Source organism: Terrapene carolina, unplaced genomic scaffold (assembly GCF_002925995.2).
Source record: "Terrapene carolina triunguis isolate 2854851 unplaced genomic scaffold, T_m_triunguis-2.0 Scaffold33356, whole genome shotgun sequence".
NCBI classification, from domain to species: Eukaryota; Metazoa; Chordata; order Testudines; family Emydidae; genus Terrapene; species Terrapene triunguis.
The window spans coordinates 2,818,675-2,834,011 of record NW_020697707.1 but is presented as its reverse complement, the minus strand read 5'-3'; the positions used below and the strand labels follow the sequence as shown (position 1 = coordinate 2,834,011).

Genomic DNA, 15,337 nt, shown 5'->3' with positions numbered 1-15,337 from the left:
ACTGCAGAGGAGCAAAATTGTACACTACAGTTTAGAAATATTTTAATTAGATACGACTTGGTTAAAATTGGCTAATTTTTTAAAAGCCCTACTACTGAAATAGTCGGTGCATTCTGACAAGGATGAATCCAAGCATGGTCTGGAGGCTAGAATGCTTGTCTGGGATTTGACAGAGCTGGGCGAAATTCCTTGCTCCACCATAGACTTCCTGTGTGACCATCAACAGCTCATTGTTTCCCTCTGTGCTTCAGTTCCCCATCTGTACAATGGGGATATTAGCACTTCCCCACCTCACAGGGGTGTCGGGAGGAGAAATGCTTTAAAGATTGAGGCACTCAACTACTGTGTTGATGGGGGGCCATATAGGTGCCTAAGTTAGAACAGTATGGGAATTTGTGCATGGATACCGCTGTAGTAACTCTCCTTTGGCCATGGGTGAAATGTGTTAGACATACACATCTAGATTGTTTTCCCCTTTTCTCCGTTTCATTCTTTCCATGCAAGGTTGACTTTGAAATCTATAAAATCAGACTTAAGTTTCCTAATGTGCTGTTAAATATACTCCCTTGTGCTTATGAGTAATGGTGTCATGGAACATTGTGGAATCGAATATTTACAATGACAAGCTAAGTTTCAGATCATGCATTTCCAGGCTGTATTGTTTTTCTGAACAAATACCTCTTGTTTTGACAGGTATATAGAGTATATGTGTGACATGATGGCAGAAGAACCCATTATTCCTCACAGCAAGCCAATCCTTATCAAATCAATTATCATGACACCAGTTCCTCTGTTCAGCAAGCTGCGAAATGGCTGTAGGCCTTTTTGTGAAGTTTATGTTGGGGATGAAAGAGTGACCACTACCTCACAGGAATATGACAAAATGAAGTAAGTGCAGGTTCCTAAACGTAAGTCTGAACTCTTTCTGGAGCTGTTTTAATACTGAAACGTTGCTCCCTGAAGGGACTGTGCGAATGCAGTGAATACACCTCTCGTACAAACTCTGCATTGAAAGGACAGGTCTGTCCTGCCTTTGCTTGGGGGTCATTGAGGGCAGACCTGGTGATACTCTACCCAAGTTCTGTCTGGAAGGCCTAACTCCATCCACAGTCTCAGAGCAGCGGACAGTTAGTATTCAGACGCGCATTTAAACCTGTGGTATTGTGCAGGGGATAGATATAACCAGTGTTAAGGTTGTGCTTTTGGGAGAGTCTGGAACCTAGGCAGGAAAAGAATTGGTACCAGCAGCATATTATTATAATAGTCTATTTCAAATCCCAACTCTGGTGTTAAGGAGGAGCGGAGAAAGATTCCACTGACATTTGAAGGTCAGGCCTGCTTCCAGGAGTTAAAAATGGGGGATAAAAATGGGGTTGCACCTTCTAAACACACTGGATTAGGAGAGCTTCCCAGAGAAATGAAATGGAAAAGTGGTGGAAGACTACAGCTCAGAGTTGGTCTTTCAGGAACCCAGCATGTGCAGATGCATCTGTGCTACTAGCGTGATGGTCTGTCATTGTACCCCTGACAACTTTCACATGCCTGCTCAGACCTCACCCGCAGCTCTCTGCAACTATGAAATTGATCCTTTCAAGGGGCAGAGCTGCATACTGTTATAGAAGCTGGAAAAGGTGGTTGCTCCTCCTTGAGAGGAGGACATTGAGTGTGAAGCAAATTTGGGGGATAATCTATCTAACTGAGCAATAAGCTAAGGAGAGCAGTAGGAACGGGCATTAGGAAAACATCGTGTCTCACTGCTATGATGAATACAGTAGCGTGGTAACTAGTTTTATGGTCAGCTCAATAGTGTGGTAACAGCAATCTGATTCTTTGCCACTGTGCAAGATAGGAGGCTGGTCTAGATGGGCCTCAGTCTCCTGCGGGGAGAGGGCCAATTCCTAAAAAAGATGTTACTTCCTGAATATCTAAGCCCTAGTTCCATAGTAAAAAAAAGTTGTGGAATTTCTAAGTTGCCTAGAGGGACCTGGAGTAAGCAGACAGAACAGGTAAAAACACATTAATTTCAAAGCAGTTGTTTTTCTTGAAACTTAATGTGAGATGTGCTTTTTCTTCAGGGACTTCAAAACTGAGGATGGCAAAGCCGTAATCCCATTGGGTATAACAGTCCAAGGTGATGTTCTCATTGTGATCTATCATGCCAGGTCGACATTAGGAGGCAGACTCCAAGCCAAGGTAATGACATACTTAATGGAACCTTTACAGGGTTTATTCTTTGCAATGCAGAACAATCCCCATGGTCTCTTTCATGATTACTGTGTTGTTTGTTAGTTGTTTGATTGTTCCCCTTCTGTGCGCTCATCTGTCTTTGAGAAAAGAGTTTGAGGTGTTCAGGTGGCTTGGCTAGGAGTTCAACCTTCCCTTTCAATCCTGTCATGACGTGCAGCCTCTGGTCAGCATTCTGACAAGAAGTGTACAGTTAGTTGCTCCTTTTGCAGCATTTTCTGGTAAGCAAGCATTTCAACAACTGGTAGTTATCCCCAGTGTCTGATGCCTGGAGCTCCTGCCCCTTACTTCTCCATGCAGTTCTGCCAAAGTTCCTTATTTAGAAGTGGCAAAAAATCAGAACTTTGTGTGTTAGCCAGGAGTCTTCATCTGTTGTTTTTATTTCCCACCAAAAGGAAGGTTGATTACTTTTTTCTGTCTAAAAGTCAAACTGCAGTATGATACAGGCTCTCTAATCACATTAATTGCCAAGAGTAAATCACTAAAACAGAATCTTAAACAGCTACCTTCTTGCCTGTCTGATTACAGTTGTTTAAAATGTTTGTTTGGAATGCTGCTAAAAACAGAATTATGTTTCCTGACTTATTCTGTGATACAGGATCAGATTGAACTTGTGTGGACTATCTGAACTCTCACTGAAACAGAGACCACCATCCTTCCCAGTTCTGGGGAGATTGAATTTTAGATATAAAATGTCACTGTTTGATTCTTCAGGATTCAGAGCACGTAGTAAGTGATTAACTCTAGCTAGAATTGACACTCCTTTTCTTAAGATGAAATGAGGCCACTTGGACTATGATTTTCACAGTGTGTGCACCTAAAATTACTATCCAAAGCGCACATTTATGAAAAATTAAGCCACTTAGGGACCTAAGTGCAGAGCACGGAGTAGCTCCCATTGAAGTCAGCATGTTTTATGGATGCTCAACATCTCTAAAAATAGGGACGTTTTCCCCCTTCCCCCAACATCCGTTTTGGTGCCTGGCCTCACTGTATTCATGCAGTGTCCAGCCATCTGACAGCTGCATAAACTAGATAGCATGCATCCTAGCACATTTAACATTCAGCGGTTGACTTCCTTTTCTTTCTCCATCACAAGAGAGCTGGCATATAATATACTTTGCCATGATCAAGTGGGGCACCTTAATAACACACCTCTTTGCTAACTTACATGATAGTGATTTTATATATATATATATATATATATATATATATATATATATAGACACACACACACACCTCTACCTCGGTGTGTATATATGTCCTCGGGAGCCCAAAAATCTTACCGTATAGGTGAAACGGCGTTATATCGAACTTGCTTTGATCCGCTGGAGTGCGCAGCCCCGCCACTCCCGGAGCGCAGCTTTATATCCGAATTCGTGTTGTATCGGGTCGCATTCTATCAGGGTAGAGGTGTGTCTCTCTCTTGCTCTCTCTCGCTCTCGCTCTCTCTCTAATAGATAGATAGATAGATATAATCTTTTTTAATATCCAGAACACAGAGACCACAACTGGAATAGGTATTTGGGCCAATAGCAAAGTGGGATTCCAGGAATTTCCATCCCGCACAGATTAGGAGGTCCATCTATTCCAGTGTCCTGCTTCCATCTGTGGTTTGGCTCAGTGCATAGTCTCCTTACTATCCTTCACGCTGCAGGAGGCAACAGAATATTGTTGCTTCATGATTTTTCTTTCAACTAAAAATGCTAACATTTTTCAGGCTATAAAAGCAAAGCTTGCATGTGAACGGTTTCAGAGTAGCAGCCGTGTTAGTCTGTATCCGCAAAAAGAACAGGAGTACTTGTGGCACCTTAGAGACTAACAAATTTATTTGAGCATAAGCTTTTGTGGGCTACATCCCACTTCTTCGGATGCATAGAATGGAACATATATTGAGGAGATATACATATACACACATACAGAGAGCATGAACAGGTGGGAGTTGTCTTACCAACTCGGAGAGGCCAATTAAGTAAGAGGGGGGGGGGAAAAAAAACTTTTGAAGTGATAATCAAGATAGCCCAGTACAGACAGGTTGATAAGAAGTGTGAGAGTACTTACATGGGGAGATAGATTCAATGTTTGTAATGGCTCAGCCATTCCCAGTCTTTATTCAAACCTAAATTGATTGTGTCTAATTTGCATATCAATTCGAGTTCAGCAGTTTCTCGTTGGAGTCTGTTTTTGAAGCTTTTCTGTTGTAAAATAGCCACCCGCAGGTCTGTCATTGAATGACCAGACAGATTAAAGTGTTCTCCCACTGGTTTTTGAGTATTATGATTCCTGATGTCAGATTTGTGCCCATTAATTCTTTTGCGTAGATATATCTCCTCAATATATGTTCCATTCTATGCATCCGAAGAAGTGGGATGTAGCCCACGAAAGCTTATGCTCAAATAATTTTGTTAGTCTCTAAGGTGCCACAAGTACTCCTGTTCTTCTTGCATGTGAAGTCTCTCTCAACCCAAATCACTAAAAGTTCTAGCTTTCTCTGCTTTGGTGTAGCCATAGTGAAGTCTGGAAATACAAATGTGAAATATTTATACATTTCAGGATTACTTACCTACAGAATTCAAGGAATTATTGTCACACACAGGTTCTGAAAACAATTATTTTAGCATGCAAATATAATGGATAAAAGCATTTAGTCGTCTATGCAAATACTTTCAGTGCTGGTAGAAGTTAATTTTTCAGATTTTTTTCACCATTATATTTCTCTACTACACATTCTTCGCTCAATCTGTAATTCCTCCTTCAGATTTCCTAGGTTTGCTAGGTTTCCAGAAAATATAGGGAAAAAGGTGAGAACTGCCAAAAGCCAAGCAGAGTTGGACCTTGCATAGGAAGTTAAAACCAACAGTAAAAGATTCTTTAGCCATGAAAATAAAGAAAGAAGTGAGACTGCGAAGCACAGAGGATGGAGTGGAGATAAAAGATAATTTGCCTCAGTTTTTAATAAGAATGAGGAGCATGTGGACATTGGCAGGGTGACTAATGGGAATGATGATATGGAAGTAGAAATTACCACATCTGAGTTGGAAGTCTAGCTCAAAGAATTTAATGACCAAGTCAGGGGACCTAGATAATCTCCATCCAAGAATATTAAAGGAAACTGCCACATGAAATTGTGATCCCAATAGCAACGATGTTTAATGAATCCTTAAACTCGGGAGTCGTACTCTGACTGGCAAATTGCAAATACGTTTAAGAAATGAAAAGAAAGTGACCAAAGAAACTACAGGCCCGTTAGTTTGACCTCAATTATATGCAAGGTCTTAGAACAAATTTTTAAAGAAAAAGTAGTTAAGGAAATAGAGGTAAATGGTAATTGGGATAAAATACAACATAGTTTTACAAAAGAGAGATCCTGCCAGACCAATCTGCTCTTTCTTTGAAAAGATAACTGATTTTCTAAACAAAGCAAATGCATTAATCTAATCTACCTGGATTCCAGTAAGATTTTTTTATACATTTCCATATGGGAAATTATTAGCTAAATTGGAGAAGATATCAATTAATAAAAGAATTGAAAGGTGGGTAAAGAACTGGTTTAAGGGGTCATACTGAAAGGTGAACTGCCAGACTGGAGGGAGGTTACTAGTGGAGTTCCTCATGAATGGGTCTTGGGACTAATCTTTAACATTTTCATTAATGACTTTGGCACAAAAAGTGGGCATATGCTAATAAAATTTGTGGGTGAAACAAAGTTGGGAGTATTGCCAACACGGAGGAGGACTGCAATATTCTACAAGAAGATCTGGATGGCCTTGAAAACTGGAGGAATAGAAATGGGATGAAATTTTATAGTGGAAAGAGCAAGGCCATGCATTTAAAGACTAACCAGACTTTTTGCTGTAAGCTGGTGACTTAATCAGTTGGAAACAACAGGGGTGGAAGAGAGAGACCTGGTGTATTGGTTGATCACAACATGACTGAGTCACCAATGTGATGGGACCATGAAAAAGGCTAATTCAATACTAGGGTGCATCTGGCAAGGTGTTTCCAGTAGAGGTAAGGGAATGTTATTGCCATTATACAAGGTACTGGTGAGACATCACTGGGAATATTGTATTCTGTTCTTGTCTCTTGTGTGTAAGAAAGATGACTTCAAACTGCGACAGGTGCAGAGCAGGGCTACTAGGATGATCAGTGGAATGGAGAACCTACCTTACTTGAGGAGACTTAAGGAGCTTGGCTTGTTTAGTCTAACCAAATGAAAGCTGAGGGGAGATATGATTGCTCTCCAGAAATTAGATTGATAAACACCAGGGAGGGAAAGGAGTTATTTAAGTTAAAGGCAAATGTTGGCACAAGAACAAATGGATATAAACTGGCCATCAATAAGTTTTAGGCTTGAAATTAGACAAAGGTTTCTAAACATCAGAGGAGTGAAGTTCTGCAAAAGCCTTTCAAGGAGGGTAGTGGAAGCAAAAAAAACCTAACTTGTTTCAAGACTAAGCTTGATAAGTTTATGGAGGGGATGGTATGATGAGGTTGCCTACAGTGACATATGGCCCATCTGCGACTGCCATTAGTAAATATCTCCAGCTATCAAAGATGAGACACTAGATGGGAAGGGCTCTGAGTTACTATAGGAAATTCTTTCCCAGGTGTGCAGCTGGTGGGTCTCACCCAAATGCTCAGGGTCTAACTGATTTGCCATATTTGAGGTCAGGAAGGAGTTTTTCCCTAGGTCAGATTGGCAGAGAGCCTGGAGGTTTTTTACCTTCCTCTACAGTGTGGCACATGGTCGCTTGCTAGTTTGAACTAGATTAAATGGTGGAGTCAACTGTAACTTGAAGTCTTTAAATCGAGATCTGAGGATTTACTAGCTCAGCCGTAGGTTACGGGACTATTACAGGAGCGGGTGGGTGAGGTTCTGTGGCCTGCAATGTGCAAGAGGTCTGACTAGGTGATCATAATGGTCCCTTCTGGCCTTAAAGTCTGAGATCTCTGTATGAATCGGTAGGATTTAACCTACTGGATCAGACCATTGCTCCAGCAATTGTTGTATCTTACATGTAGCCTGTGGCTGACATACCATCTATTTGGAAAACTTGCTTTCCATGTGGAATTTTAATTGGACTCTTGCCAGATCAGAAAAATCTTTCTCCTCATTCAACGAAGAAGCTGCTTTAATGACATTTGGTTAAATGTTGGGGGAGGCCACTATCCAGTCATAAGCAGTTCTTGGTGCCTTTTTTAGAAGCTTTTCCCACTTCCTGGAAATGGAACACTGATATTTGTTGACTATGAAAATTGCTGCCAGTGCATTGAAAGTGGAGAACTAGCCCTGAAGGTTACTATTTGAAACTATAAATGTCTGTTATTGGCTACAAAATACGTAGAGCTGATTTCACTTTTTTCAAAAGCCACAGACCAGGAGAGCAGTGTCTTACTGGAAGGAGGGTATGTAAGACATTTTGTCCTCTCTTGAACAAAGCCAAGACTTTTAAAAAATATGTGCGTAAAGTTAGGCTCCTAGATAAGTTGCTTGACTTTCCAAAGTTCTCAGCACTTACCCGTTAAGACTCTTGGACATTGACATTTTAAATTGCCATGATCTCGCTATTTTAGCTCTTTGTCCTAGTGGAACTCCAAGCCACAACACTGGTATGTGCAGTGACAGCCCCAATAATGGAGTTGGCCTGTTTTGACCTTAATGTGACTTTGCCAATTCTGATCTTCCAAATTGCACTTGGTTATTCTGTAGAACTGGGTTGTCGTGTATGGATTTTGACTGAAATGAAGATGTTACAATAGCAGTTAAAACTAAAAATGAAACATGTTGCTTTGCCTTAAGTTTATGTACGTTAATTTGGTAAATGCTGCTCTTCGTAATCAAGTGCAAACACATCAACAAGAAAGAGGATTATTCGATCTGTACTGTTCACAATACGTTTATTGAAAATATCATTTTTTTTAAACTCCTTTTTGAAGTTCGGAGTCAAATTTAGATTGAGTTTGATAGTGTTGCAAATATTACAGCAGGTATCTCCAGATAGTGCTTTTATACATCTTCCATGCTCTTTTCATTAGCGTATGAGCAACTCTTGAGTCTTGGGAAGACATGCTGTGTTTTACCTTCATAGTAAACTACTCTGAGCAAGAAGCAGTGGTGTTTGGAGAGGGAGCATTGCAGGCAGCAGCAGGGGAGTTTGCTCTCTCTTTTGGTCTCGGAGAACCTGGCATTAGCTTTGGGCTGAGATTCCTGAAAGGATGGATTGCCCTGTGTACTTTTTGGCTACCTTTCTTCCAGGACTGATGTATATGTGTAAATAAAGGCAAACTACTTACGTTGGTGTTTGCAGAAGGGAAAATCGTCTTGTCTGTCAGCAGAAGGAAGAGTTGGATAAGTTAGATGGATATCATGGATCAGTTTCAAAAAACCCCTATTATGCTGGCCAGTGTGAGATTGACAGCCAGGATATTGCACAGGAAATGAATAGAAGTCCTTGCATACACATGACATACTGTGTAAACATAAGTACTGAGATGCTGACAAACTTTCACTTGATTAATACATCTAGTTCTCTTTAGGCCGTTCTCCCTCAATGCTGTAGATGGATTCTGTAAGTGTTAGTTATTCTGAAAAGGCTACTGAAAGATCCAGAGTTCTACCCTACAGAATTATGTCTTGTCTTCAGAGGCAGATTAGGGGTTTGTGGGGCCCTGGGCAAGAGCAGGTAAGGGCTTCTCCCCGTCCCTTCTGCCTGCAGTCCCTCCCGGCGCTCTTGCTGGGGAGCGGGGTTGGGGCGCAGGGGCTTCCCCCATCCACCCAGCGCTCCTGACGGGGATCGGGGTTGGGGTGTGGGGGCTTGCCCTGCCCCGCCTGCCTGGCACTCCTGCCGGGTAGTGGGGTTGGGGCGTGGGGGCTTTCCCTGCTTCCCAGCAGGCTAATCTGCCACTGCTTGTCGTGAGTTTGAGCATGCTGTACTAGCTTTTGATGAAGCTTTTCCCAATTTGTACAGGTGTAAGTGAGATTAGAATCAGGTTCCTTGTGTCTTTATTTCTGATGGTGTTTCTTCATTGATACTACCAACTTACTTGACAAATTGAAATAAACAAGTCCAAATTCAGCCATCCCAAGAAAAATGCTATATGGAGCTATTATATATTTAGAGAAGCTGAACTGAAAGAGAATGCCTTCATGAATATCAAAAACGCTTTCCACCAAAAGGAAAGTAAGATACAGAGTCCTTATCTTCTGTTACACAGAATTATGTAATTATCCTATGTTTTCTCCTCCCCATAGATGGCTTCAATGAAGATGTTCCAGATTCAGTTCCACACAGGTTTTGTGCCCCGGAATGCCACCACAGTGAAATTTGCTAAGTATGTGAATATTTTGCTGAACACAACTTGCAGAAACTTTTTTCAAATTATTTTACTTGCCAGATCAACAGATCTAGGGAGGGGGGGGGAGTATGTTTATTAGTGTGGGGAAAATGATAGCTTTCATTTTTAACAAAATGAGTCCTGGCTTTTGATTGACCACACTTCCTTTGACTCAGCGTCTCTTGATGAGGGGTTTTCTTGAAATTTCTTCATAATAAATCATCCCTATGAGATTAAACAGGGAAAAAGTAACCCAATCCAATTGGTTTTATGCTTTGCACACCAATTCCATAGACATACTAGTCACTTAACTTGCTGCAGTCCAAGACAGTGAACCTGATGGGCTGATTGAATATTTGCCTTGAAAGATTTTTGATTTGTGATTTTATTACATCGCCATATTACAGGTATGATCTGGATGCTTGTGACATTCAAGAGAAATATCCTGACTTATTTCAAGTGAATCTGGAAGTGGAGGTGGAGCCCAGAGACAGACCCTGTAGTGAACGAGCACCATGGGATAACTTGAACATAAAGGGACTGAATCCCAAGATCCTTTTCTCCAGTCGGGAGGAACAACAAGAGATTTTATCGAAATTTGGTAAAGCTTAACTTTGGAGGCATTAGAAACTTTAGCCTGTTTCCTATCCTTTTAAAGCATTCCAGTTCAGGACTCATTTTGTTTAGTTTTCAGACAAATTTTTAAACAGACCTATAAAAGGGAAAACTTAATTCTTGTGAAGAGCTGTGCAGTACCCTTGCCTGTTATAAAGGAATAGGAGTTTTCCTTAATACTAGATTGTAATTAGCCCAATCTTTTTATCTATATTGGCACTCTTTTCACCTTTTCCCAGAGCTCTGGAGGCCCTATTTGGAGTGACACATCAAACAAAAATACTTGGCAGTTGAGCCCTTCGCCTCCAAAACCTGGGGAGAATTCCCTCCGCTTTCGCTGCTTAGCTGAGCTTACACTTTCATCAATGCAGTTCAAAGTATTCTAGCATTCTCCATAAGTGGCCTTTCATACCCATAGTTCAAAAGATATTGTTATTGAGATGTTTCTTGTGCATAGTCCAGTAGAGTTATGGTTTGTTTCTCTTAAGATTTCCCTGCATTAGTGAGTGTCCGTTGTTCTTGAAGGGATCTTACTTTTTTAACATTGCATCTTATCTGTTTAGCCAACTTCCTCGTTCTGGATATATTTTTAGTAATTCTTGCCAGGATTGCTATATTTAATGTTTGCTTTTTTCTTGGTCTCATTAGTTTTCATGTTCCACTCCTTCATCCTTTCTTTAATGTTCTCTAACATGGCTGTATTTAGAGAATAAGTAAGACCTCACTTCTTGTCTTTCTGCTTCTTTTATCTTTTTTAACTCAGTGTATTTGCTTTTTTCCTCACTTTTCTCTTGATCCATCATAGTCACTTTTCCCCTTTTTCATATGTTTTTAGAAAAGTATATTTCTGCCAGGCTTGCATTTTGCATTAAGCCGCCTTGTTCTTTCCTGAACATAAATCTCCCTTTTATATTGTATTCTAGTTAGGACACTCAACTAAATCATATTGTGAACAACATTTTTTGTTTTACATTAATCTAAGATGTTAGTATTGAAAGTGAGAGAATTTTTTAAAAAATCACTTAGTTACTATGCTCCTTTACTTTCTGAATTTGCCTCCTCTTGAGAAAAAGAAAATCCTGGAAGTTGATTTAATTTAGATTCTTAGCCCTGAAATGTTTGGGTTTGAAAAACTGGAGGTGAAAATATATTTTTTTAATTGAAATTTAAGATAAAAAATGTTGTTGTTTTTTCTTAGATATTCATAAATTTGTTTTCACAAAACTTAAACATGGGACCAAAGCTGAGTTGGCAGGACCCTTTCAATGTTTAGCATATCCCATACTGTATTTTTTGTGAATCTTTTGGTTTGTAAACAAAGATGTTATTGCAGCACTCCAGTAAGTCAGACACTACGCTGCTGGCATTAGGGTATGTCAACACTTGATCTGGAAGGATAATTGTCGTTTTGGGTAGGCGTGTGCACACTAGTTTTGAGCTAGCGCACTAAAAATAAGAACGTAGTTAGGGTGGGGCGTGCTAGCTGCTCTGAGTACATGCTTAGGGTCCTCAGCAGGATGGTATTGGGGTGGCTAGCCTGTCCCGCTGCTACAGCTGTACTTCTGTTTTTAGCATGGTTGCTCAATCAGACTGAGTTGAAAACTACACCTCCACCTTGTGTAGATGCACCCTTACAGACTGCCATGTACAGAGCAGATGTGGGGTGTTCACCAAGTTAAATACTTTGTTCTGTGTTTGATAATTCAACTTACTGCCATGTATGCACCCCATTCTTTCCAAAATGAAGTAATTCCCATGCTAAAACTCTCGCCAGTTAGGTGTCCACTCTTTGATTTGGCATGGAGCTCTTGTTCTTGTGTGAGACTACAGAGCCATTGATAAGGCAATCTTCCCTAGCTTCTGACAATATCCCTCCAGCTCAGCACCTGACATTGAAGTAAGGAAAATGACCAATTCCTGCATGAGCAGGGTGCTGTCACTCACCTGCTTCCAAGTTGAGGTTGACAGCTTTGTATCCTAAATCAGTGGTACACTGTTGTTGCCTTACACTTTAAGTACTTTCTATGAGTTTCATTGAACCTGTTCTTTTTGGGTTTTTTGTGGGAGAAGGGAAACGGAGCGATCTTTCTGTGTCTTGTTTTGAAATGGCTGTGATTTGTTCACAGCCCTCCTGTCCACCTTGGTCTATTTTGTAATATCTTCAGAGTGTTACTGGTATGCAGTAAAGAACCAGAAATTGATGGCAACTGACTTGAGTAGAGTCACATCAGTTTAAATATAGGACACAAAACTCTACTAGAATATTAAGTCTGATACCTTAATTTAATTTCACAGCTGTTACGTGTGTGGCTGAAACCAGGGTTAAAACTCCATCCTAAATTCACAGCTGTATGGGCTTTTCCCTAGACAGAGACTAGCAGCTTGCTCATGAGATCCAAGCAAGAGTTATTTCCTGACTGCCACCTTGATATGTTTTTGAGTAAGATACCACGTGCTGCATGTTTGGATTGACACAATCTGAATTTTTCCAATGTCAGAACTGTATGTCTAAGGTTTTTGGTTTGAAATTCCATCTGACAGGTAAACCTGAGCTGCCTAGACAGCCAGGTTCAACAGCACAGTACGAAGCAGAAGAGTCCAAATCGGAACAGTCTCCCGAAAGCACACCCACAGAGCCGGACTCTCCACAGAGCAGCAGCACTGATGCAAATAACTTCTTCCATACTCTGGATTGGGAAGGTAGGTGAAGTTACTAATTCTTTACCAAAAGGACTAATCTCTTGTGCAATACTTCAGTTGTCTCTCCCCCACCTGCAAGGATTGCTCCAGCGTTGGCACATTGTTACATAATGGAAGCAAAGGGACAGATCATGATTATTTCAATTTTGTGTGTTGCCTCATCAGAGTGCAAGTAAAAACCATTTAAAAAGGACTGAGCTTTTCAGGTCTGCGAATGTTGCTGTCCAGCTTCATTTGGGATCTCCAAATCAGCATAAAGTAAAGGTAATAGGTATGCACTGCTGCTCACAAATCAAACTGAGGCAGGGCTGTATCCTCCCCCTTCCTTTGTGGATGCTGGCTGCAAAGCAAGCAGGTGGAGTGGCCAAGAAATTCTGGCATGAGCTGAACTGAGTAGGTCTGGACTGAAAACCTGGCCTGCCTGCTCTGGTGTTTTCCGAGAGCCCTGTGTCTCCACGCTGTTCCTGGCTTTCCCCAGCACTTGACAGCAAAATTGCTGGGGTGCCATTGGTGACAGCATTACTACTGATTTTAGAGCAGCAGTATAATACAAAGCCCTTTTAAACCATAATTTACTCAGTGTCCAAAGGGGAGTGTCAGACTGAAGGCTCTTCCCCAGTGTCTCACTCCTGTCCTCAACTCAGATCATATCTCCTTGTCTAGCACAAAGGGTTTGCTTTAATTGTGCAGCGTTAATAGTTGCACATGTTGAGTGGTGGAGGAATATACTACTTAGTCACATTTCCGGTCCATGTGCTCCTGGCAGGCAGAGCCATTTTGCTTCCTTGGCTTTGTCTATGGGAAGGGGGGTATTTGCCTCTGAGGATGGAAGGACACGAGAGGCCGGGGATGGGAGGGCGGCATTTGTAGCTAGTGCTCAGTAGCAGCAGTCGTGGCCTCTATCCTCCAGCCACTAAACTTGCAGGAAAACAAGCTTCTCTTCTCCCCCCGCCCTCCGCCCCCCCCTTTTCTGAGCAGGGCAAGCTAGTGGCACTTCACTTCTCTGTCCCTGCCCCCTGAGCCTTCTTGTGCAAGGAACTTTAAGTTCAGACCCTGGCACTTGAACCTGGTTTCTCCTTGTTGAGCAGGAGAATTCTGTTAACTTAAAGGTGTTATAAAAAGGTAAATCTGTTTTTATTCATTCAATAGAAGGAAGAGATCCAGAGCCTGGAGCAGAGGACCGCTTGTCCAAAGATAATCATCCTGGACTGATTGATGACAGGGATGAAAGTGACCCATCAGATGAAGAATTTGCTGCATTTCCTAGTGAAGGAAGAACAGACATAGTTGAAGAAAAAGAAAAACCCAGTCCTCCAGAAGAAGATGCAGATATATTTTTTGAAGCTAATTTTGAAACTCCATCTGCCCAACCACAAGAACCTCAGTTGGAAGACCACGTAGATTTATTGGGACTAGACTCTGATGTTCCCTCAGAGCAGAATCAAACTGCCTCAGAGATGAAGAGCTCATCTAGCAACGCAGACTTACTGAACAATTTGTTTGTGGGTAGCACGTCGCAGGTTTCAGAAGAGTCTACTGGGGACCTTCTAGGCGAAGGGGCAGACTTCTTTTTCAGCAGTCAACCTCAGCCTTCAGCCAGTAACCAGAGTACATCTCCACCCACAACATTGCCTTCTGCTGGTATGTAACTCAATTCTCTCTACTTCGGAATTGTGATATAGTGTGAATAACTGAATGAGGCAATAATTATTAGCTGCTTTACTATTTTTCTGTTTGTACACTATGTTAGTACCCTGTTTTGATCTATATCTAAAAGTTCTGTTGCAGTCTGTCATCAGAATCCGCAAAAGGGGCACATAATACTTAGACAAAGTACATAGTAAAAGGTCTGTTTCTTATGACAGAATAATTGCTTCATAACACTTAGCAGCTTTTCACATGGTTCAAGTTTACAACCTTCATTGAAAGCCACCTTTACTCAAAATATGACATTGGCAGTGTTGCATTTTTCCCTATTTTCACGACTTTGAAGTACAGCTTCAGCTGAGTTTTACACAAATTCATCTCACTTTGTTTTAAAAAAAATAATCCATGCAAAAGCAAAACTTTGTGCTGTCCTGCATGCAAAAGTGTTGATTTGTTTTATGTTCGTCTCTGGATCCAAGTACATAGAACTTACATTGCCAAGACATGAAAGGGTGATTACCCATTTCTTCCTCTCGTTTTCCAGAGGTTGATAGCAGCTTTGAGTGAAAGATGACAACTCAATCATTACTGAGTCTTGCACTTGTATACAGTCATTTATCCCTGTCACAAGACAGGAGCTCCAAGAACTGTTACTAACACATCATTAAGGAACTACTGGATGTTACTGGTCCGATTCTTTAACAATGTGTGGACAGGACTGGGCCAGTGGTAGGTCTTGATCCTCATGTAATTCAGCATCCGCACCTACATAAGACTAAAGTGCAAGGAGAAT

General features: G+C 41.2%; 1 protein-coding gene across 1 annotated transcript in view; it reads left to right on the top strand.

Moving 5' to 3' along the window:
- LOC112108271 (cyclin-G-associated kinase) overlaps positions 1-15,337 on the top strand; it is an 88,603-nt gene that overhangs the window by 33,173 nt on the left and 40,093 nt on the right. The window contains exons 15-20 of the mRNA XM_024202330.2: positions 694-888; positions 2,076-2,193; positions 9,500-9,579; positions 9,990-10,183; positions 12,739-12,897; positions 14,047-14,538. Of these exons, the coding sequence (XP_024058098.2) occupies positions 694-888; positions 2,076-2,193; positions 9,500-9,579; positions 9,990-10,183; positions 12,739-12,897; positions 14,047-14,538 (1,238 nt within the window). The remainder of the gene's footprint in view (positions 1-693; positions 889-2,075; positions 2,194-9,499; positions 9,580-9,989; positions 10,184-12,738; positions 12,898-14,046; positions 14,539-15,337) is intronic.